The sequence below is a fragment of the Chiloscyllium punctatum genome, chromosome 1, assembly GCF_047496795.1.
Source record: "Chiloscyllium punctatum isolate Juve2018m chromosome 1, sChiPun1.3, whole genome shotgun sequence".
NCBI classification, from domain to species: Eukaryota; Metazoa; Chordata; class Chondrichthyes; order Orectolobiformes; family Hemiscylliidae; genus Chiloscyllium; species Chiloscyllium punctatum.
In genome coordinates, this window is record NC_092739.1 from 134269286 (window position 1) to 134295642 (window position 26357).

At 41.1% G+C, this 26357-nt stretch overlaps 1 protein-coding gene across 14 annotated transcripts in view; it reads left to right on the plus strand.

The window, feature by feature from the left end:
• dym (dymeclin) overlaps positions 1-26357 on the plus strand; it is a 559079-nt gene that overhangs the window by 236965 nt on the left and 295757 nt on the right. For all 14 annotated transcript variants that reach the window (XM_072574579.1, XM_072574628.1, XM_072574595.1 and 11 more), the window contains one exon: positions 164-258. In XM_072574579.1, coding sequence (XP_072430680.1) covers positions 164-258 — 95 coding nt within the window. The remainder of the gene's footprint in view (positions 1-163; positions 259-26357) is intronic.

A 26357-nucleotide genomic window follows, 5' to 3' on the forward strand; every position in this document is an offset into this window, starting at 1 on the left:
AGCCAAAGGTTAGTCTCTTCTTTGACTTGGTTTTCATTTTTTGTCTGATTATGTATCTGTGAAGCTCCTTGAACTACTTTATTTAAAGCACTGCAGTATAATGAATCTTTGTCTTAAGTGCACAACTCTTTGTTCTTAATTGTGATTCACTTCTTTTAATTAGGACAAATATCTACATACGAATTGTTTGGCAGCATTAGCTAACATGTCTGCTCAGTTTCGGTCATTACATCAGTATGCAGCTCAGAGAATTATCAGGTAAGCTGTTTCTCGTACTCTTCCAAAATCTGTCATCTTTGTCAGATTGTAGTATGCTAATAAAGTTTTAAAATGGCATCACATGTCCTTAACCATTTCTGCTTCATTCATTATTCACATTTGATAAGTTCTTTTATTCTTGTGTTAAGAATCAACCAAGGTTTCAGAGGCTTGAATTTGATTTATGTGAAAGCTGGTGCAAAGTTCTGGAGATAAAATTTTGAAAATAATTTTCGAAAGTTTGAAAGAAGTAGGCAGTACACAGTGACAGAAACTGGGACTTGATAAAGTAAGAATAATGTTTATTATCTTCCAGTGAAGATCATGAGAAATAGATTTGTTCAATTTCCAAGTTCTACCTCTTTTTTTTGGATCTGTAAACTAAAAGCATACAGGTCGTTCTTCTATAATGCGTGTTTTCTTAATACAAATTCGCTGTAACGTGATTGACGAATTAGGGACACTGTTTCTAAAGCATGAACTTTTAAAATATATGTTGGCTGTAACATAATTACATCACCAACACTTTAAGTACCAAGAACAGAACCATCGCATTACAGAAGAACTGACTGTAGTTGCTAGACATCTAGTCCCATATACTAGGTACTTTTTACCTTTGAAACATTTCCAGTCTTTGCTTTTTTTTTAAACATACCACTCTCACTTAAATTGTTATCATTTAGTTCCAGATTTTCTATACTCGATAGCTGTGTGATCCTTACTGCTGTGAACTGCATTAGGAAATGTTGATATATTTAAAGTATTATATAAATTTGAATTCTGATTTATTCTATTTATTCGTACCTATCGCATTAATGTCTCGAGTTTTGCACAGTTCCATAAATGTAAACTTTTTTTTATGTCTACCCCAAGAAACCGTTGCATTATTTTGAAGACCAATGTTGAGTCGCCCCTTTTATCCTTTTCTCTTCAGAAAAGTGCCCTATTTAGAATCTTCTTGCAAAAATATTCTCCAAATAACAGGATATGGAAGAAATTATTCTCTTGTTAATTGTTTTCCAAGATTACCGTACAGTAAAAAGGTGTTCTTTTAACTTAGTGCTAGATAGTACAGAGGAGAGATAAAGAAACATGATTGAATTTAAGCTCTTCTGTTTAGCAATATTTCCTGTCAATTACTTCAAGAGCTATATTACTGCACAGTCTAAGTGAAGAAGCTTATATTAAAAAAAATATAGTTTTGTACCTTGCTGGATATATACCACCTTCATGTTACTAATCATGGGAGGTGATTACTATTGATCAAAAGCTTACCAGTGATAGCCAAATTAATGATACAGCTACAAGAGAAGAGCAGTTGATGTCCTGAGTGTATTTTCTGCATTCCTGGAGGTATTTCCATCATCTGCAAATTTCAAGTCAGGAATGTGATAGAATATTCTTGACTCACTTGGATGGTTGCATTTACTGCAAAAGCTGAAGAAGCTTAATATTTTTTTCTCCAAATTGCCCAATATCCTGAATAGGACATCCACCACAGTGTTTTCATCCTTGCTGAGGCAAAATTCCTTGCTTAACACAGAAGGACTGTCAGCACTTGCCTTCTCAAGGAGACTGGAGTTGGGCAATAAATATACTTTTCGGCATTTCTTGCATCCTCAAAATGGAAATGCTACTGATGTAATCTTTGACCATTCTAAATGAAACTTTCCTGTATTTTCAAAGATTCCCAGATAATTGGTATTCCTATTAGCAAATACCAATGGCTACTGCTATTTAATCCAGCCAGGGACTATCACCAGCTTAGCTACATCATGTGGTTGTTTCACTTGTAGTGAAAAATCCCACTATTGTACTAGATGTCTATTCTTTTCTCCCCCTCACAACAATTGTTAATAATTCTGGCTCGTGAGTGTGAATTATGTAGAACTCCTGATTATATAAATAAATTTTCAAGAAAGTTCTTGAGTTGAAGTAGAGAAGGTCCCAAGTGTGGGCACTGTTCAGTTTTCATTGATAGTAGCATGAGTGGAATGTTATTTATGTTGCTAGCTCTGCCACAAATAACCATTACCCTTCATGTATATCGACATGCAGATAGACACTTTTCAGAAGAAGGCAAGTAAGCTTTTTAATGTTGGATTTTCTGACTTCTCTTATCTTTCCATATTATAATGTTGACCACTCATTACTTAGTCAATATGTATGTCAAATAGAACATTGAAAATTTATTTTGTTGTTTGGTGGTGGGGAGAACAAGTATTTAAGCTGATATTAAATCAGTTGATCGGACATGTTTGCATGTTGTTGAATTTCTTGAGTGCAGTTGCAACTGCACCTATTTGAGTATATTGGTATCACTCAATCATATTAACTTGATAGAAAGCAAACAGTCTAGCCCTGATCTGTTGGAGCTACAACATTTATCTGTTTGGCTAATTGTGACCTATGTCTTCACTGCAAGATCGAGCTGAGAACTCCATGGAACTGGAGTACTAATCACACCAAGGCAGTTGAAGATTGCATTAGAGGTTAATAATCTAGCAGGTCAAGGTCTAGCTGGAGCATCAGGGGAACCATAAGTAATGTTAAAATAGTTGGTTCTCAAGGAAAAAAACTTAATAAAAAATGATGCAGTTTAAAGGCCAGTAAGCTATAAGTAAGCAAAATACTTGCAGCGCAAAACAAGCTTAGATGATGTCACCATTTTGTGCTTGGATCCGCTGTCAATGTGCAGACTTGAGCAGCTGTGCCAATTCGAACAGGTCTGAGGAGCCAGGGTAAATTGAACCAAGAGGAAGGCCATGTTCTTTTGGAACTGGGTTTACTAATCCTTTATCCCCTTTACCATCAGTACTGATTACCTGGGAGTGCACAAAATTTTGGGCAAAGCATGTTGCCAAGGTGAAGCTGGTATTTTGGGACCTGCGCTCCCTCTCCATTCCAGGCAAAAACCTGTTGTCAGCTGTGAAGCACTCTGTTGTTATACGTGGTGTAGGTTTGGCTCATTCTCTGGATCTGTGCCATTGTAGTTACCCAAGCCATCTTCCACTTCATAAAGAAGAACAAAGAAAATTTATAGCCCAGGAACAGCCCTTCTGAGACGTATAAGATTATTAAAGGGTTGGACATTCTGGAGGCAGGAAACATGTTTCTGCTGATGGGTGAGTCCCGAACCAGAGGACACAGCTTAAAAATAAGGGGTAGGCCATTGAGAATAGAGTTGAGGAGAAACTTCTTCACCCAGAGAGTGGTGGGTGTGTGGAATGCTCTGCCCCAGAAGGCAGGGAGGCCCAGTCTCTGGATTCGTTTAAGAAAGAGTTGGATAGAGCTCTCAAGGATAGTAGAATCAAGGGTTATGGAGATAAGGCAGGAACAGGATACTGATTGAGGATGATCACCCATGATCACAATGAATGGTGGTGCAGGCTCGAAGGGCAGAATGGCCTACTCCTGCACCTATTGTCTATTGTCTTCAGCCCTCCAAGCCTGAGCCGATCCAAATCCACTGTCTAAACCTATTGCCCACTTCATCTGGAGATCTAAGATGTACCCTGTCTGCAGGGCCACCATGTCCAAAATCTGGATAAGGGGAGAACAATATATCCAATGTCGCCCTCTTTTGTGTGTGGCTGCACCAAGGTATGTGTAGACCCTCAGTATGCAAATATCAAGTGTCACTACGTATTGAGGTTCTAACTGTCCCTGGTGTTGTGAAGGATGGAATTGGCCGCATTCGTGCAGAACACTCCCAAATAGTCAGACCATTTGAACGTAGAACATTACAGCGCAGTACAGGCCCTTCTGCCCTCTGTGTGCCAATCTGTGGAACCAATCAGAAGCCCACTTAACCTACACTATTCCATTCTCGGCAACAAGCCTATCCAATGGCCATTTAAGTGCCCTGAAAGTCAGTGATTTTACTACTGTTGCATTCCATGCCCCTACTACTCTGAGTAAAGAAACTACATCTGACATCTGTCCTATATCTATCACCCCTCAATTTAAAGCTATGTCCTGTCATGCTAGCCATGGCCATCCGAGGAAAAACCTATCACTGTCCAACCTATGTAACCCTCTGATTCTCTTATGTCTCAATTAATTCACCTCTCCACCTTCTTCTCTTTAACAAAAACAGCCTCAAGTCCCTCAGCTTTTCCTCATAAGACCTTTCCTCCAAACCAGGCAAAATCCTAGTAAATCTCCTCTGAACCCTTTCCAAAGTTTCCATGTCCTTCCTATAATGCGGTGACCAGAACTGTATGCAAAACTCCAAATGTGGCCGCACCAGAGTTTTGTACAGCTGCAGTATGATCTCATGGTTCTGAAACTCAACTCAATCCCTCTACTAATAAAAGCTAACACACCGTATGCCGCCTTAACAACCCTATCAACCTGGGTAACAACTTACAAGGATCTATGTACCTGGACACAGAGATCTCTTTGCTCATCTACACTACCAAGAATCTTACCATTAGACCAGTGCTCTGCATTCCTGTAACTCCTTTCAAAGTGAATCACCTCACACTTTTCTGCATTAAACTCTATTTGCCACCTCTCAGCCCAGCTTGGCAGCTTATCTATGTTTCACTGTAACCTATAACATCCTTCGTCACTATCCACAACCTTCGTATCATTCGCAAATTTACTAATCCATCCTTCTATGCCCTCATCTAGGTAATTCATAAAAATGACAAACAGCAGTGGACCCAAAACACATCCTTGCAGTACCCCACTAGTAACTGGACTCCAGGATGAATATTTCCCATCAACCATCACCCTTGTCTTCTTTCAGCTAGCCAATTTCTGATCCAAACCACTAAATCACCGTCAATCCCATACCTACGTATTTTGTGCAATAACCTACTGTGGAGAACCTTATCAAACACCTTACTGAAATCCATAAAGACCACATCAATCACTTTACCCTCATCCTCACCTGTTTTGTCACCTTCTCAAGGAAATGAATAAGGCTTGTGAGGCATGACCTACCCTTCTCAAAACCGTGTTGACTATCCCTGATCAACTTATTCCTCTCTAGATGATTATAAATCCTATTTCTCATAACCCTTTCCAATACTTTATCCACAAATGAAGTAAAGCTCACAGGTCTATAATTTCCAGGGTTGTCTCTACTCCCCTTCTTGAACAAGGGAACAACATTTGCTATCGTCCAGTCTTCTGGCACTATTCCTGAAGACAACAACAACATAAAGATCAAAGCCAAAGGCTCGACAATCTTCTCCCTAGCTTCCCAGACAATTCTAGGATAAATCCTATCCAGCCCAGGGGACATAACTATTTTTACACTTTCCAGAATCGCTGACACCTCTTCCTTATGCACTTCAATTCCATCTCATCTAGTAACCTGTAAATCAGTATTCTCCTTGACTACATTTTCCTAGTGTGAATACTCACAAGAAGTATTCATTTAGCACATTTCCCCCATCTCCTCTGATCCCATGCACAACTTCCCATTGCTATTCTTGGTTGACTCTAATCTTACTCTTGTCATTCTTTTATTCCTGATATACCTCTAGAAAGTCTTAGGGTTTTCCTTGATCCTATCTGCCAATGACTTCTCATGTCCCCTCATGACTCTTCTTAGCTCTCTCTCTAGATCTTTCCTGGCTAACCTGTAACTCACAAGCACCCTTACTGAGCCATCACATCTCATCCTAACATAAGCTGTTTCTTCCTCTTGATAAGAGATTCAACTTGCTTAGTAAATCATGGCTCCTGCACTTGACATCTTCCTCCCTGTCTGATAGGTACATACTTATCAAAGTGGTAAAAACAATGACTGCAGATGCTGGAAACCAGATTCTGGATTAGTGGTGCTGGAAGAGCACAGCAGTTCAGGCAGCATCCAAGGAGCTTCGAAATCGACGTTTCGGGCAAAAGCCCTTCATCAGGAACTTTCATCAGGCTCAGTGCCTGCCTCTGTAACCAACTCATCCCACACGGATTCCGGACCACCTTTAAACCAGCAGAGTTCAGACCCGAACAGGACAAACAGTACAGACTACAGATTCAAAAACACCAGCAACAGTTCTCCTTCAAGATCTTTCCTGATGAAGGGCTTTTTGCCCGAAACATCGATTTCGAAGCTCCTTGGATGCTGCCTGAACTGCTGTGCTCTTCCAGCACCACTAATCCAGGACATACTTATCAAGGACCTGCAGTAGCTGGTCCTTGAATAAGCTCCACATTTCAATTGTGCCCATCCCTGCAATTTCATTCCTCATCCTCTGCATCCTAAATCTTGACTAATCACATCATAATTGCGTTTTCCACCCCCCCCAGCTATAACTCTTATGTACCTCTCCCTTTCCATCACTAAAGTAAACATAACCAAATTGTGGTCATTCTCACCAAAGTGCTCTCCTTCTTCCAAATCTAACACCTGGCCGGCTTTATTACCCAGTACCAAATCTAATGTGGACTTGCCCCTTGTTGGCCTGTCCATATACTGTCAGGAAAACTCTCCTGCACACATTGGACAAAAACTGGCCCATCTAAAATACTTGAACTTAAAGTATTCCCAGTCAATATTTGTAAAGTCAAAGACCCCCATAACAGCTACCCTATAACTCTCACTCCTATCAAGGATCATCTTTGCTATCTGATCCTCTACACCTCTAGAACTATTTGGAGGCGTATAGAAAACTCCCAACAGGGTAACCTCTCCTGTTTCTGATCTCTGCCCATACTACTTCAGTAGACGAGTCCTCAACTGCAATACAGTCCTTGACTAACCGTGTCACTCCACCCACTCTTTTACTGTTTATTCTGCTCTTACTGATACATCTAAATCCTGGAACCTGCAATAGCCATTCCTGTCCCTGCTCTACCCATATCTCTGAAATGGCCACAGCATTGAAATCCCAGGTACCAACCCATGCTGCAAGTTCACCCACCTTTTATTCTGGATGTTCCTGGCATTGAACCAACTTTTTGCCTGCCGGTGCCACCTTGTGATCTTGAAATCTTAGCTCTGACTTCACTACTCAACCTCCTGTATACTTTTATTGCAATTTTGGTTCCCATTCCCTTGCTGAATTAGTTTAAACCCAGTCGAAGAATGTTAGCACATTTCCCCTCTTCCCCACCTCACCCCCAGGATATTGGTACCCCTCTGGTTCAGGTAAAGACTATTCTGTTTGTAGAGTTCCTGCATACCCCAGGAAGAGTGCCAATTATCCAGGAATCCAAAGCTCTCCCTCCTGCACCATCCCTGTAGCCACATGTTCAACTCCTCTCTCTCCCTATTCCTCACCTTGGTAGCACATTTGATATCACATGTCCTTTGTGAAGAAATTTGCAAAGAAAAACACCTTCGACCACAAATCCATCAGTAAGTGGTAAGTATGTAGTGTCCTTGAGACCCTGTGGGGGAAAACGGAGAGGGTGGATCCAATTGCTTGGTTCCCTGAACAGACTGTCAAAGTCATTTGACAGAATGCATATTAACCAGAACTTTCCAACAAGCACCAAGACATTGCTTCACTGGTGGAGAGAAGGACCTGAGAGATACTCCTTATATGTTCAATTGGTCTGTGCCACCATGCACAGCCCTCAAAGCAGGCATGGAGGGAGTAGGGTTTGGGGGGAGTAGAGACTATCGCACATCTCCAAGAGTGTGCCTTTGCAAAGGACATCTGGAGAAAGATGCATCTGTTTTTGTCAGGATTCATCCAGATCAGCTCTGTCCCCAAGACTTTCTGCTGTATAGTGTTGGCTCCCTAGGACATATACTAAGATAAACATTGACTGTCTGGAGGGCCATCGACTTGGTGAAAAATGCTGTTTGGTCTGCCTGAAGTTGGTTTTCCAAAGTGAGGAGTTTACCCTGACTGACCGACCGACCGTGTTTTAGACCGACACATTCCAAGGTCCAGGACTACATGCTGAAGAACTCACTAAAGCTTGGACCACTGACTAAGGTATTCCTGCTGAAGTTAAATTGGGGTGCCTTCAGTTATTGGACCCTCCTAATGCATGTAAATGTAGTCTGGCTCAAGTAAGAGATGCCTTTGGTTGCTTGGATAGAGTCAAACTTCAATGTTGTTTGTTATCTTGATATGCTACTGCCCAGAACCGAACTGCATTTGTGATTATATAAAGATATTTTTATGAATGCAGTATATTTTTGAAAAAAAAGGACTGGAAGCAATGTTCAAAGAACCATGATTACTGTGAAGCGGACTGGGAGGAGAGTGCAGTACAGCAGTGTCACTGTGACACAGACTGAGAAGTTAGAGGAACAACCTGTGTTGTGCAAGAGAATGGGACAGCAGAACGTGTGAGAGCGGAGACAGTATCTTCGTAAAGAGCAGGAGAGAGGGAGGGAGGAGTCACGTAGAGTATCCATTCAAAACCTAAGACGTACAAAGGATAGATAAGTAGAGCTTCAAACTACATTTTGTGTGTGTGTGTGGGGGGGGGGGGGGGCGAAATAGGTGGAAATAGGTTCACTTGCCTGGAAAATTAGAAAATCAATGCTAATTGAGAAGGCAGGAGTGGAGGTTTAGTGATATGGCTGATTAGCCCCAGAAAATGAAAAGAAGGGGCAAAATGCAGCAGGGAATCATAAAAGTATAGGGAAATTTGATAATAAAACAGACTTTGTATCTTAGTACATGAACCATTTGAAAGTAAGTAGTCAAACTGAGGTGCAGATCAAGATAAATAGATAGGTCTTGTAGGCATTATGGAGACATGATTACGAGCAGATTAAAACTGGGAACGTAACATCGAAGGATATTTGACCTTTCAGAAGGTCAGGAGGGAAGGGAGGAAAAGACTGATAATGAGAGATGAAATGAGAACAGTTCTGAGGGGTAATCCAGGCTCAGATAATGTAGATTTCATATGGGTGGAGGTAAAAAAGAATCAAGAGAAGAGGATATTGATAGGAGTCATGTATAGACCCAAAAAGTAGCCACACTGTGGGAATGAGTATAAATCAAATAATAATAGGTGCATGTGAAAAGAATAGATTGATAATTATGGGTGACTTTAATCTTAATTTTAATTGGGTTAATCATGTTGGAAAGAGTAGCCATGACAGCAGATTCATAAAGTTAGTTTCCTAGAGCAGTACAGGTATATCACAGAGTCACCCAGAGAACAGGCTATCTTGGATTGGTAATGGATAATGACACAGGTTTAATAAATAACCTCAGAGTAGAAGATCTGCTAGAAAGTAATAATCATAACATGATAGAATTCAGTATTCAATTTGAGAGTGAGAAATTTGGGTTAACTTAAAGGGAATTATAATGAAATGCAGCTAGAATTAGGTAAAGTTGACTGAGCAGGTAATTAGGGAAGGTAGTGAGAAATTAGTGGCAGATATTTAAAATGGTAATGTATCACATTCAGCAAACATATATTGGAGTAAGGAAGAAAGGTTCTCAGAGAGGGATAAATCAATCATCGCTAACCAAGGAAGTCAAGAGGAGTATTAATTTGAAAGAAAAATCATGTAAGGAGGCAAAAATCATAGCCCCAAAGACTAGGATAAATTCAGAATATAGCAAAGGAAGACTAAAAAGGTAATAGAGAAAATAAACTGAGGAGAAACTAGCAAGGAATATGAAAACTGACGAGTTCCTATCGAAAGGAAGAGAGAGGTCAAAGTAAACATAGGCCACTTAGAAAATGAATCTGGGGGCTATATTATAGGCAACAAGGAAATTTGCATCAATCTTTATGGTGGAAGATACTTCAAGCATCCCATTTAGTAATGAAGCATATGGAAAGAATTAAGTACCATCACCATCACTAGAGAAATAGTATTAGACAACTAATGGGGCTAAAGGCGAATACAACCTCTGACCTGATGAATTGCACGTGAGGATCCTAAAAGAGGTCGATACAGAGATAACTGATACATTGGTTACAAGTTTTCAACAATCTTTGGAGTCTGGGAATTTCCCAATCCCCTGGTACTTTTCCAGTGTTACACCCCTATTCAAAAAGGGAGGAAGATCAAAAGCAAATACTTAGCTGAACATCTATTGTTGGAAAAATGTCAGTTTCAATTATTAAGGAGGTCTTAGAGCATTTGAAAAATTATAATCTAATCAATTAGAGTTAACATAGCTTCACGAAAGGGAATTTGTGTTTGACTAATTGTTTAGAGTTGTTTGAGAAAGTCTCAGCCAATGTGTTGTATTTGGACTTCAGAGGGCGTTTGACAAGGTGTCTCATAGAAAGTTAAATCACAAGATAAGAGCCCATAGTATATTGGCCTGGATAGAGCATTAGCTACTGGGCAGGAAACGAGTGACGGTGATGGATTCTTTTTCAGATGAGTGACCTGTAACCAGTGGGGTTCCACAGGGATCAATGCTGGGACCACTACTGTTTACAACATATGGGCGACATGGTGGCTCAGTAGTTAGCGCTGCTGCCTCACTGCGCTTGAGACCAGGTTCACTTCCAGTCTGGGGTAACAGTCTATGCGGAGGTTGCACATTTCAGGGGTTTGGATTATCAGAGTAAGGAAGTATTAGTGCAACTGTACATGGTAATTGGTGAAATGACACGTGGTACTGAGAGCACTTTTGGTTCCCTTATTTAGGAAAGGATATTATTTCATTTGGAGGCAACTTAGAGAAGGTTCACTAGGAACCCTGGAATGAAGAAATTGTATTATGAGCAAAGATTAAACAGTTTAGGACTCTACTAATTGGAATTTAGATGAAGATCTCATTGGAACATAGAGGATTCTTAAGGGGCTTGACAGTATAAATGCTGAGGGGGTGTTTCTCTTTATGGGAGTGTCTAAGACCAGAAGGCACAGTCTCAGAATGAAGGGGCGCCAATTTATGTCTGATATGAAGAGGAATTTCTTTTGAGAGGGTTGAGTGTCTTTGGAATTCCTTTCCACAGACAGCTGTGAGGGCAGAGTCCTTGTGTATATTAATGCTGAGATAGACTTTTGATCAACCGGCAATTAACAGTTCCAGGAAAGGGGCAGGATCAGATATTATCCTATTGAATGGCAGAGCAAGCTGAAAAGACCGAAAGGCCTATTCCTATACCACCTTATTGTGGTCTTAGAATGGGAATTTTTTTAGGATCCAATTGCAGATGATTGAAAGACTAGAAAAGAGGGAGAAAGTTGATTTGTATATTGTCAAGACCTATTTTAAAGAAACACAGCAAGAGTTTCTACTGATACAAAAATAAAGAAAATAGGTGAAGGAAGATTTAGGACCCCTAAAGGATACGACTGGGGAATTTATTATGAGGAGCAGAGAAACAGCAAATGATTTTGTATTAGTCACAATGGTGGACAGAATAAATATCTGGGGGCGGCACAGTGGCTCAGTGATTAGCACTGCTGCCTCACAGCGCCAGGGACCCAGGTTCAATTCCCACCTCTGGCAACTATCTTGTGTGGAGTTTGCACATTCTGCCCGTGTTTGCGTGGGTTTCCTCCGGGTGCTCCGGTTTCCTCCCACAGTCCACAGATGTGCAGGTTAGGTGAATTGGTCATGCTAAATTGCCTGTAGTGTTAGGTAAAGGGGTAAATGTAGGGGAATGGGTGGGTTGCGCTTCGGCGGGTCGATGTGGACTTGTTGGGCCGAAGGGCCTGTTTCTACACTGTAAGTAATCTAATCTAATCAAATCTAAATTGCCCATAGTGTTAGGTGCATTAGTCAGGGGGTAAATGTAAGGGAATGGGTCTGGATAGATTGCTATTCAGAGGGTCGGTGTGGACTTGTTGGGCCGAAGGGCCTGTTTCCACACTGTAGGGAATCTAATCTAATCTAATCTTAAAGAAAATAGATAAGCAAAGTGAAAGTAAAGATTTTCTAGCAATCTCTGTCACAAAGAAGAAAGTATTTGACAAAATAAAGGAACCTAAAGGCAGAAAAGTCTGTAGAATCTGATGGCCTACATCCAAAGAGTTTAGAGCAAGTGGTTACAGCGATAGCTGAGGCATTGATTGCAATATTCCAGAATTCACTGGACTCTGAGAGCATTCCAGCAGATGTTAAAGAAGGGAAGGAGACTGAAAACCTGAAACTATCGGCCAGTTAGCCTAACATTTGCCATTGGGAAAATGCAGAAGTCCCATACTTAGGAAGAAATAGCAGGGCATCCAGGAAAGCTTAACACAAACAGTGTGAAGGTGTTTTTCTAAAAGAATAATCTTTGGCAAATTTACTAGAGTTTTTTGAGGCTATTACAAACAGAGTTGAAAAAGGGGAACCAGTAGTCCTCTGTATTTGGACTTTCAAAAGACCTTTGTTAAGGTGGCACATAAGTTCTTTGTGCAAGATAAGATCTCATAATATTGGGGTGATATGTTAGCATGGATTAGTTAACTTGCATTATATTTTTATTGAATTCAAATTTCACCATCTGTCATGGTAGAATTTGAACTCATGTCCCCAGAACACTGGCTTGGCGTAGTGGATTGCTCATCCAGTACATACCCACAAAGCTACTGCCTCCTTCCCAGGTGGACATTAATGTAGGAAAATGTGCAGTCACATACTTTTGATAGTTAGAATTAAAAGGCAGGCTTTTATTTAAATGGAGGGAGACTCCAAAAAAGGTGCAGTACAAAGGGATCTGGGTGTTCTTATGCATGAAAGGGAGGCAGTGGCCTAGTTGTAGTATTGCGAGACTGTTAATCCAGGGATCCAGGTTCAAATCTTGCCACAACAGTGGAATTTGAATGCAGTAAAAATCTGAAATTAAGAGTCTCGTGACCATGAATCCATTGTTGATTGTCAGAAAAAAAAATCTAGTTCACTGTTTCCTTTAAGGAAGGAAACTACCATCCTTACCTGGTCTGACCTACATGTGACCCCAGACCGACAGCACTGTGGTTGATTCTTAATCACTTCCTGGGCAAATAGGGCTGAGTAATAAATGCTGTTGGCCTAGCCTCTCATCCAATGAATAAAAATAGCACAAACCGTTAGTATGCAAGTACAACAAACAGTTAGGAAGGTAAATGTAATTTTGCACCTTTGTTGCTAGGTACTTCAAGTTTCAAAACTAAGACGACTTGTTACAATTGTACAGGTTGTTTGAGAGACTGTACAGTGTGTTCAGTTTTATTTCCTGTATTTTAGAAAAGATGTACTTAGATTGGAGGTAGTTCAAAAGAAATTCACTAGGTTGATTCCTCAGATGAAGGGATTGACTTATCAGAACGAGCTAAAGCAGGTTAAGCCTTTATTCATTAGAGTTTAGAAGAATAACATGTGGTCTTATGAAACATACAAGGTTTTGAGGAAGCCTGACATGGTAGCTGTGGAGAAGGTGTTTCCATGAACAGTAGAGCCTTGATCTATGGGACAAACTTACAGAATGCAAAGACGCACATATAAAACTTCAATGCGAAGCAATTTCTTCTACCAGAGTGTGGTGAACGTCTGAAATTCTCAATGCACAGAGTTGTAGAGGCTACATCACTGGAAGTACTTAAAGAGGAGGGAGATTTTTGAAATATCTCGAAGTTGATGGTTATGCTGGGCCGGCAAGAAGGAGGAATTGAGACGGGGAGCAATTCGGCATGATATCTATTGAGTAGCAGTGCAGGCTTGAATGGGTGGACGATCTACTCTTGGCTCCTATTTCTTATGTTCTTACGAGTGGTGTGACTACATTGTGGAGGTAAGTATCCAAGTAACTTTAGCTATCCTTTGAGGCACAGTATCTGGAAATACTGATTATTGATGTGTTCATTCTGGATTGTCTTGGTATGCTGCAATAGCACATCACCGACTTGCCAAGCTATTATTAAGAGGAAAGAAAAACTAGAGACCTAAATACAAACTGAAGACCTTACTTTTCTGTTAAGACATGAAATTATCACCAATCCTATTCATGAATGAGCTGCTTTCCCTGCATGCACTTTATGGTTTGTTATGTCACTCTGTGTCTGTTCTCACTGCAGGTACGTCATCTCTTGATCTGCTTCTTTCATGTTCTGTGATTTTCATCTCATTCTGGAGACTTTGCTTTATTTGAAGCTCTTCTTACCTCTTGGCACCAATTTTGCACTTTGAACTAAATTTTCAGATATACTCACTCAACCCCAGGCTAAATCACTGCTCAACCTGATTGTTGCTACAATCTGTACTCTATTGATGAGAGTTTTATAACCTAAATGTTATGGCCTGAAGTTGAAAATTTAACTTGAAAATTTAACTTGGAAAACAGCAATCTTGGAAGAAATCATGCCAAAGCAGCAACTGAACCAGTAAATGCACTTTCGTACATGATTGGGAATGTAGTGCCAATGTTATAACTCGCCAAGGTTTTAAAGAGGCAACCGATCCTTTTGATGAAGTTTTGAAAGCCTGACACCATAACATTCACCTTCAAATAGATAAAATTTTTGAAACTGTAAAATACAATGAAAGGATTTAGCGTCCTGGGGAAAACATAGATAATTTCATTAGTTATCCTTATTAATTAGTGGAAAAAATAACCCTGGAGATTTATTCTAAGAATTCATTAACTTAATTTTATTGCTAATGAGTCTTTGTCAGATTTATTATGATCAAAGGGAGGTTTGAAATATAGAGGAAAAAAAAAGTGAGGAGTAGGCCATTCAGCACTTTGAGCCTGTCCTCCCATTCCGTGGTTGATATCCAACATTTAACAAGTGTCTGGATGAGTACTAAAAATACCAGGACGAAATGCAGGTAAATGGGGAAAAAACAGAAATTCTGGAAAAGCTCAACAGGTCTGGCATTATGTGTGGAGAGAAATCAGTGTTAATGTTCTGGGACGAGTGAATCTTCCTCAGAACCTTTAGCAAGTAAATGGGATTTATGTAGTTTGTTGTTGGTTGGTTGGCATTGGTATGGTGGGCTGTAGGATTAGTTTCTATGCTGTATGAATTTCTGTGAATGCCTGCACAAGAGCAGCTTGTATAGTTTGAAGATGTGGAGAATACAACGTCATGAAAGCCACATCTGAGATGAGATGACCAAAGTCCTCATATTCAGGATGCATTCTGAAGAAGACTTAGAAACCTACTCATTTCCTGGTCAGGAATTGCAGGATAATGTCAAAAAGAGAAAATTTCCTGGTAAAGAGATCCAGAATATTAAAAGAATAAAACGCCTGCTTCAATAGAGCAGTTGGCCTCTGAAGAAAACTCATGAGATTTGAAAAAGACGGAGTAATGGTTGGGGATGGAATAGTGGTAAATGTGTTATATACATAAATGTATATTAATAGTTAAAAAGAAAGCATAGGTCTTGATGTTGGACAAAGGTTTAAGGGTCTGAAAGATGGGTGGAATATCTTAAGGTCCACCCGCTATAATGACATTATACAAACTACAGCATAGGACCTATGAGATCCTTTCAGCTGGTTAAAGTCTCTTTAACAATATTTATGATACTAATGTAACTTGTATATAGTTGCTATTGTGCAATAACTACACCATGTTTGAGACATGAGTCTCTTATCGTTGGTCGTTTTGCTACACTACACTAGGCTTACCAGTCCTTGGAGATTCCTACCAGAAAAGGTAATGATGGAAACAAATCTACCAGATAGCTTGTACAGAATGATGAGCAATGATGGGAATTCATCTTACAGCAGGAAATGCAGGCCTTAGGATTACTGTTTGCAGTGGAATATTATTTTACTTTACAGTGTTGTAAGGGGTGGGTTTTTTGAACTACAGGATATGGTAATCTATTCAACTTGATCTGCGTTTGTACACCAAATGTTTTAGATGTTAAGATATGCTATGTGCATGCATGATCTGATCTCTGCAAGGACTCTGATCATTTCTATCAATGCTGATGTGTCTGAGAGAGAGAATGCCATTTGGTTGCCAAGTAGGTATCCCCTTGTATTGCTTCTTTCACAAGATTCTGCAAATCTGTCCTAGTAGCTGTGTTTTTTTTTGCATTCGGTCTTTAGATTTTGTCAGTTCTGTGCCCTTCTACCCATGATGCTTGATCATAGCACTTGTGAAAGTGAACCTAGAAATAGTGGATGCATTGGTGGTCATCTTTCATGACTATGGATTCTAGAACAATTTATTTGGACAGTAGCGAACGTAATCCCATTATTTTAGAAAATGGAGATAGAGAGAAAAGAAGAAATTGAAGACCCGTTGGTCTGACATCCATAATCGGGAAAATGCTAGAGTTATAAAAGGTTTAAGAGGAGAGTACATGGAAAACAGTGACAGGATTGGGCAGGATCAACATGGATTTACGAAAGGGAAATTATACTTGACAATCTACTGGAATTTTTTGAGAGTGTAACTGGTAGAGGTTACTTGGACTTTCTGAAGGTTCTTGATAAGATCCCACAGAAGAGATTTAAAATTAAAGCGCATGGTATTAACATAAACAGAGAAAAGGTTGGCTGACAGGAAACAAAGAGGAGGAATAAACTAGTCTTCCCCAGTGGCAGACAATGGCATCCTGCGTTATTCAGTACTTGGATCATAACTAGTCACAATATATATTAGATGAGGTAAAAACAATGACTGCAGATGCTGGAAATCAGATTCTGGATTAGTGGTGCTGGAAGAGCACAGCAGTACAGGCAGCATCCAAGTAGCTTCGAAATCGACGTTTCGGGCAAAAGCCCTTCATCAGGAATAAAGGCAGTGAGCCTGAAGCGTGGAGAGATAAGCTAGAGGAGGGTGGGGGTGGGGAGAAAGTAGCATAGAGTACAATGGGTGAGTGGGGGAGGGGATGAAGGTGACAGGTCGAGGAGGAGAGGGTGGAGTGGATAGGTGGAAAAGAAGATAGGCAGGTAGGACAAGTCCGGACAAGTTATGGGGACAGTTACTGAGCTGGAAGTTTAGAACTAGGGTGAGGTGGGGGAAGGGGAAATGAGGAAACTGTTGAAGTCCCCATTGATGCCCTGGGGTTGAAGTGTTCCGAGGCGGAAGATGAGGCATTCTTCCTCCAGGCGTCTGGTGGTGAGGGAGCGGCGGTGAAGGAGGCCCAGGACCTCCATGTCCTCGGTAGAGTGGGAGGGGGAGTTGAAATGTTGGGCCACGGGGCGGTTTGGTTGATTGGTGCGGGTGTCCCGAAGATGTTCCCTAAAGCACTCTGCTAGGAGGCGCCCAGTCTCCCCAATGTAGAGGAGACCGCATTGGGAGTGATGGATACAATAAATGATATTAGTGGATGTGCAAGTAAAACTTTGATGGATGTGGAAGGCTCCTTTAGGGCCTTGGATAGAGGTGAGGGAGGAGGTGTGGGCGCAGGTTTTACAGTTCCTGCGGTGGCAGGGGAAAGTGCCAGGAGGACCAGTTCCACCACAGAACACACCAGATGGCCTCCTTCTTTAGAGACCGCAATTTCCCTTCCCACGTGGTTAAAGATGCCCTCCAACGCATCTCGTCTACATCCTACACCTCCGCCCTCAGACCTCACCCCTCCAACCGTAACAAGGACAGAACGCCCCTGGTGCTCACCTTCCACCCTACCAACCTTCGCATAAACCAAATCATCTACCAACATTTCCGCCACCTCCAAACAGACCCCAGTACCAGGGATATATTTCCCTTCCCACCCCTTTCTGCTTTCCGCAAAGACCGTTCCCTCCGCGACTACCTGGTCAGGTCCACGCCCCCAAACTACCCACCCTCCAATCCTGGCACTTTCCCCTGCCACCGCAGGAACTGTAAAACCTGCGCCCACACCTCCTCCCTCACCTCTATCCAAGGCCCTAAAGGAGCCTTCCACATCCATCAAAGTTTTACTTGCACATCCACTAATATCATTTATTGTATCCATCGCTCCCGATGCGGTCACCTCTACATTGGGGAGACTGGGCGCCTCCTAGCAGAGCGCTTTAGGGAACATCTCCGGGACACCCGCACCAATCAACCACACCGCCCTGTGGCCCAACATTTCAACTGCCCCTCCCACTCTACCGAGGACATGGAGGTCCTGGGCCTCCTTCACCGCCACTCCCTCACCACCAGATGCCTGGAGGAAGAATGCCTCATCTTCCGCCTTGGAACACGTCAACCCCAGGGCATCAATGTGGACTTCAACAGTTTCCTCATTTCCCCTTCCCCCACCTCACCCTAGTTCTAAACTTCCAGCTCAGTAACTATCCCCATAACTTGTCCAGACTTGTCCTATCTGCCTATCTTCTTTTCCACCTATCCACTCCACCCTCTCCTCCTAGACCTATCACCTTCATCCCCTCCCCCGCTCACCCATTGTACTCTATGCTACTTTCTCCCCACCCCCACCCTCCTCTAGCTTAACTCTCCACGCTTCAGGCTCACTGCCTTTTATTCCTGATGAAGGGCTTTTGCCCGAAACGTCGATTTCAAAGCTACTTGGATGCTGCCTGAACTGCTGTGCTCTTCCAGCACCACTAATCCACAATATATATTAGATGAGGGAACTAAATGTAATGTCTCCACGTTTGCACGCAGCACAAAACTGGGTGGGTGATTGAACATTGAGACTGATGCAGTGGTATTTCAGCGTGATTTTGACAACATGAGTCAATGGGCAAATATATGGCAGATGAAATATTATATGGACATTATCCAATTCTCTCTCAAAAATAGTAGGGCAGATTATTATCTGAATGGCAATAGATCGGGAAAGGGAAAGTGTAATGAGACCTGGATGTTATACACCAGTTCCTGTAAGAAAATATACAGGTTCAGCACGCGGTGAAGAAGACAAATTGTACTTTGGCCTCCATACTGAGGGGATTTGAGTACAAGAGCAAAAATGATTTGCTGCAAATATACAGGGCCTTGGTGAGACCACACTTGGAGTATTATGTACAGTTTTTTGGCCTCCTTATCTGAGGAAAGATGTTATGGCAATGGAGGGAGTACAGTTACTAACTTATAAAGAGAGACTGGATCATTTAGACCAATGTCTCATGGAATTTATAAGAATGAGGAGAAATCTCACTGTAGCCCATAAAATGATAACAGGATGAGACAGGGTAATCTCAGGAAGTTCCTGATGTCTGAGAAGTCCAGAACTAGGGCTAGAATAGTCTCTAAGGATACAAGGTAGGCCATTTAGAACTGAGATGAGGAGAAATGTCTTCACCCTAAGATTGGTGATCCTGAGGGATTCTCTGTCACAAAGTGGTTGAGGCCAAAAATTGAATGTTTTTAGTAATTCTTAGGATAAAGGGATCAAAAGGTACCACTGACAAATGGGAACAGGATAATGAGTTGGATGATCACCCTTGTTCGTATTGAATGGTGGAGCAGGTGATGGGCCAAATAACCTACTCCTGCTCTTATTCTATTATTTTTCTATATTGCTATGATGATCAAGTTGGAGAAATACTTGTTGATGGGACAGAGAGAACGTGGAAGACGTTCCTTTGTGTATCCGATACCATCGGACTTAATAGAATCAGGCATCATCTTGAGGACTTGCAGGGCAATTCTCACCTGACTGTAGATCATTGTACTCCACCTTTCATTGTTACTCTGTTCTGCCCCACCAGTGAAGAAATGGTGATGTTGGAATCTAGGAATCTTGGTTGTTCAACTTAATTCAACGAATGCAAGAGTGAAGCAGTTGCCTGTGTGAGAGAGTTTTCCCAATATCAGTAGCAGGCCAAAGAAATAGTAAATCTGGAGAAAATATTTCTTCTTTTGTGAGAATCTAGAACTAGGGGCTGCTGTTTAAAAATATTTATGATAGAGTTGAAATTTTGAGAACTGACAACTCCTGGAAGGGCAGAGGAAGTATTTGAATATTTTTAAGGCAGAGACCATCAGACTACAAGATTTAGGAGCAGAATTAGACTATTTGGCCCATCGAGTCTGCTTCATTCTTCAAACATGGCTGATATGTTCCTTAACACCTTTCTCCTGCCTTCTCCCTGTAATGCTTGATCCCCTTACTAATCAAGAACCTATGTACTTTTGTTTAAAATATGCATTCAATGACATGGTCTCCAAAGCCCTCTGTAACAATGAGTTCCACAGATCAACCACCATCTGGCTGTCTCAATTCCTCCTCATCTCACTTCTAAAGGGCCATTCCTTTACTCTGAGGCTGTACCCTCAGGCCCTAGTGTCTCCTGATAGTGGAAACATCTTCTCCATGTCTAGTGTATCCAGACCTCTCAGTATTCTAAGTTTCAATGAGATCCCCTTCATCCTTCGAACCTCCAAGTATAGACCCAGAGCCCTCAACTGCTCCAGATATGACAAGCGATTCATTCCCAGGATCATTCTCGCAAACCCCTCTGGACCCCTCGAAGGCCAGCACATTCTTCCTTAGATATGGGGCTCAAAGCTGCTCAGAATATTCCAAATACAGTCTGATCAGAGCCTTATACACTAGGCAGTACATCCCTGCTCTTGTATTCTCGCCCTGTTGAAATGAATGCTGACATTATATTTGCCATCCTAACTGCCAACTGAACCTGCATGTTAATCTTGAGAATCCTGAACTTGGACTCAAGTCCCTTTGTGCTTCAGATTTTTAATACTTTTCCCTGTTTAGAAAATAGTCTACACCTCTATTCTTCTTACCCAAAGTGCATAACCTCACATTTTCTCCACATTGTATTCTATCTGCCACTTCTTTGGTCACTCATCTAGCATGTCCAAGTCCTTCTGCAGCCTTATCACTTCCTCAACACTACCTGTTCCTTCACATATCTTTGTGCCATCTGAAAACTTGGCAACAATGCCGTCTGTTCCTACATCCAGATCTTTAATGTGAAATGTGAATAGTTGTGATCCCAACACTGACCCCCTGCAGAAATATACTGGTCACTGGCTGTCATCCTGAAAAAGACTCATTTATCCCCATACTTGTTTTCTGCCAGTCAGTCAATCTTCTATGCATGCTAGTACCTTGCCCCTAATACCACGGGCGGTTATCTTATTTAGCAGCCTCCTATGCAGCACCTTGTCAAATGCTTTCTGGAAATCCAGATAGATCATGTTTACTGGCTCCCTTTGTCTTACTTGCTCATTACCTCCTCAACGAATTTTACCATGCACTTCCAAGTATTCAGCAATCTCTTTCCTGAATCATGTACTCTGAAATCTCACCAATGATTGAGATCAGGCTAACTGGCCTACAGTTTATCTTCTGCCTCCCTTCCTCCTTAAACAGGGGTGTTATACTAGCCATTTTCCAGTCCTCTGGGACATTCCCTGACTCCAGATCACCACAAATGCCTCTGCAATCTCCTCAACAATCTCCTTTAGACTCAGGGTTGTAGCCCAACTGGGCCAGATGATTTAACCACCTTCAAACAGCTAGATTCTTGATAAGGAATGATGTGAAAGTTTATCAGGAGTGGGTAATGTGGATTTGAAGTTATAATCAGATGTCATGATTTCTTTAAATGGTTGAGCAAATTTGCGGGATTGAATGGCCTACTACTCCTTGTTCCTTAATTCAAGCATATGAATTAGTATTTCAGATCATGCAAAATCATGCTTAATTTTTGCAATTGTTCCAAAGAACTTAATGTGTTGAGAATGAATTGTTATGGAACCGGAGTCCGGTATTGATCAGATTCCTAACAGTAACAGCTTTCCTTACTTAATGTGTGTTAGTTTTGTTTTAAAAGCATCTTTACACCTTATTGAATTTACTTAACTGAATTCAAATTCTCAACTTGTGATGATGAAATTTTAACTTCTACTTTGTTTTGAAGATTATTCATCCAGATCTCTAGATTGCTAGTCCAGTAACATCACCAATGTTGTGTTTCATTCAGCACTGGACTTCTCATTTTGACACCAAGACTTAGTTTGAACTGAAGAGTCCTGGAGCTGCCATATCACGAGAAATGTGAAAGCTCTTTCTGTGGTTAATAGTTCCCGTGAGAAAAAGGACTCCGACTTATTTATTTGAGAACAATTTTTCTATTAAGTGATCCATAAACATTGACCAGCAGGACATTGTAATGAACTCAAATTATTTGGCTTAAGAATGAACTAGAGTGTGTCTTACAGATTGTTAAAAAGGATTTGGTGTTCTTTGAGGGAGTAGTTTGTATTTCTAGAAGACGCATGCTTTTTTTCAGTTAGATGTTCTTACAATTTATTAACTTTCCTGCATGATATCTGAAATGTTAAATAATAATGGAAGTGCTTAAATGCATAGATAGAGTCGTAGAGATGTACAGCACGGAAACAGACCCTTTGGTCCAATTCGTCCATGCCGACCAGATATCCCAATCCAATCTAGTCCCACCTGCCAGCACCAATCCAAACCCTTCCTATTCATATACCCATCTAGATGCCTTTTAAATGCCTCCACCACTTCCTCTGGCAGCTCATTCCACACACGCACCAACCTCTGCATGACAAAGTTGTCCCTTGGGTCCCCTATACCTCTTTCCCCCTCGCACTAAACCTATGCCCTCTCATTCTGAACTCCCCCCACACCAATGAAAAGACTTGACTATTTACCCTATCTATGCCTCTTATGATTTTATAAACCTCAATAAGGTCACCCCTCAACCTCTGACACACCACAGAAAACAGCCACAGGCTATTCAACCTCTCGTTCTAGCTCAAATTCTCCAACCCTGGCAACATGCTTGTAAATCTTTTCTGAAACCTTTCAAGTTTCACAACATCCTTCTGATAGCAAGGAAACGAGAATTGCACGCAATATTCCAACAGTGGCCTAACCAATGCCCTGTACAGCCGCAACATGCCCTCCCAACTCCTGTACTCAATACTCCAACCAGTAAAGGAAAGCATACCAAACGCCATCTTCACTATCCTATCTACCTGTGACTCTACTTTCAAGGAGCTATGAGCCTGCACTGCAAGTTCTTTTTGTTTAGCAACACTCCCTAGGACCTTACCATTAAATCCTGCTAAGACTTGCTTTCCCAAAATGCAGCACCTTGCATTTATCCAAATTAAACTCCATCCTGCTTGCAGGTTTGTGTTATAATCAAGATGGGTAATTCTGGAGACATTAGCAATGCTCAATTCCATTAATTGTCAGGTTACTATGAAAAGTTAAACACAGCAAAATGTTTGTGAACTGGAAACTATGGGACCAGCAGTGAGCCACTTCATCAAATATTCCGGTTGATCAAGAGGTCCAATCAACGTTAAAAACACACTAACATGATGCAAGGGGCCATACACATCACAATGTACATTTATTGACAGCATAAATCACAAATCATAATGCAACTTTTCCTGAAATAAAATTTCCCAACATCGATCCTTCTAACTTGCACACTCAATTGACTACTCTGACATCGTGATAATACAGTAAACTTCCCTTATTTCAGGTGTATAATTTTTTTGTCAGTTTAGTGAGCATGTCAGTTCATAAGGTGCTGGTTAAAATAAAGTTTGCTGGATATCTAAATATCCATACTTGCTTGAACCCAGTTGGATTCATTTACTTTTGTTTTCAACTCCGTCCTGGATCCCACTTCTGCCTCAACCGCTCTTATAGGCAGCAAATTGTAGATTCTCATCACCCTCTGGGTGAAAAGGTTTCTAACTCGTGTCTCCTTGAAACCTTCAATTTATCTAAATCTAACATTTTCATAGCAAGATACTGAGCCCAAATCATAGAGTATCATTACCTGTAACTATGTCATTTTAAAATAATTTGAGTAGCTAAATGGTCAACTGAGATCTGCCTTGACTTAATCACTGGACTTTCCTCACTCCACTCAACATTATATCAGCAATAGCACTTATGTTTATGTCAAAAACAAACACACAAATGCTGGAGAAACTCAATAGGTTGGCAGCATCTCTGGAGAGAGAAACCGAGTTAAGGTTTTACGTCTGTGATGATTTCTTTCATTCGAGTGCTTTTGTCTTACATTTATATAATACCTTTAATATTATGAAAACACCCAATGCTTCACAGGAAGGTTATAACACAAAATATGTCCTGTGACCAGCGGTGTGCCACAAAATTTGTTACTGGGTCTACTGCTTTTTGTCATTTGATAGAAATGATTTGGACGTAGGAGGAATGGTTAATGAGTTTGCAGATGACACCAAAATTGGTAGTGTAGTGTACAGTGAAGACGGCTATCTCTAGTACAATGGGGCCTTGATCAGATGGGCTGGGGAGTGGTAGATGGAGTTTAATTTAGATAAATGAGGTGTTGCATTTTGGTAAGGCTAATCAGAGCAGGTTTTGAACATTTACTAGTAAGGCCCTAGAGAGGGTTGCTGAATAAAGATACCTTGGGGTTCAGGTTCATAATTCCTTGAAGGTGGAGTCCCAAGTAGACAGGATAGTGAGGATGATATTTGGTATGTTTGTCTTTATTGTTCAATGCATTGTGTAGAAGAGTTCAGATGTCATGTTGCGCTGTACAGGATGTTGGTTAGGCCACTTTTTGAATACTACATGCAATTATGGTCTCGCTGCTATAGGAAAGATGTTATACTTGAAAGGGTGCAGAAAAGATTTACAGGGATGTTACTGGAGTTGGAGGGTTTGAGCTAGAGGCAGAGGCAGAGGCTGAATAGGCTTAGGCTATTTTCCCTGGAGCGTCAGAGGCTGAGGACATAAAGGGCATAGATAGGTAGCCAACGTATTTTCCCCACGGTAGGGAAATCCAAAGTTAGAGGACATAGGTTTAGGGTGAGAGGGAAAAGATAAAAAGAAAGAGACCTAAGAGACATTTTTTTCACAGTGGATAGTGCATGTATGGAATGAACTGCCAGAGGAAGTGGTGGAGACTGATACAATTACAACACTTAAGTTATGATTTGGAGTGCTGGTGTTGGACTGGGGTATACAAAGTTAAAAATCTCACAACACCAAGCTATAGGGAGAAAGTGAGGACTGCAGATGCTGGAGATCAGAGTTGAGAGTGTGGTGCTGAAAAAGCACAGCAGGTCAGGCAGCATCTGAGGAGCAGGAGAATCGATGTTTCAGGCATAAGCCCTTTTCATCAGGAAGATTCTCCTGCTGCTTGGATGCTACCTGGCCGGCTGTGCTTTTCCAGCACCATACTCCCAACACTAGGTTATAGTCAAATAGGGTTATTTGGTAGCACTAGCTTTCAGAGCACTGTTCCTTCAGGTGATTGTGGAGTAAAAGATAGTAAGACGCAGAATTTACAGCAAAAGTTTACAGTGTGATTCAACTGAAATCATTTGTTGAAAAAGACCTGGACTGTTTGTTGAGTGTCTCATCTTTTAGAATGACCATGTTGGTTTCAGTTCGTTCTTATGTAAATCCCAAAACATTTTTTTAAAAGTTACATTCTCAAGTGAACTTTAACAGTAAGTGCCATGTCAGTTCAGATAATGCATTGAAGGTGTGAGATGCCATGTGTGAGGCTGTATATACCCCAGTGTTCAGACTGAGTCCCTTTCTGAAACAGGGATTTACAGAATCTTACATGAATTCATGCAGTTTTTGAGCAAAATACAATTTAATTTTGGGCAAGTGACAATGTTTTGATCAAAGGAAAACCCTGTAGAAAGTGAAAAGCAAATCGGAGAACTTGGGGCATAGATGACTCAAGGCACTTTATCCAGTGTCAGGGTGAAGGGAGTGGGTAATGCTTCTGAGACCAGGGTTGGGGTATACACATGAAACCAAGGTTGGGGTGTTAGGTCAGGATTGGAATATGCAGAACCTCCAAATATATTGTGTGGGAGGAGCACAAGAATGAGGCCTGCTGGCTATTAGCAGAGTTTAGGTTAGTTTTCTTTTAAATTTTTGATGAAAAGCTGGCTAGTAAAATGTTCGAAGTATCATCTTTGGAAGAAACAAGCATGGCTGAACATTTCAGCAGATGAGAAGCTGGAAGGAGGCAGTCTTGGTAATAGAGAAGATAAATTGTTGCAAGCTCAGCTCAGGGATAAACTGTATACTGAGGCTGTGTTTAAAAAAAAATTGAGACTCACCAGGGACGAAATGTTGAATAACCAGACTGGTACTATGCTTTGAGTGAGTCTGAAGAGTGATTGAGTTCACTGTTGCTGGCCTATAGTAGAATATCTATCCTTATTTTATACTCAACAATGAGGTGGCTATATCCATCATTTTTATGCCAGCTGCAATCTCAGAGTACTTATGGTTGACTCCTTTTCAAGCTTAACCAGACATTCAAAGCCTTGATGCATTGTTTGACTCCATGTTGAGTTTCTTACCCAGTATCCTCCCTATGTAAACAAAACGTCATCA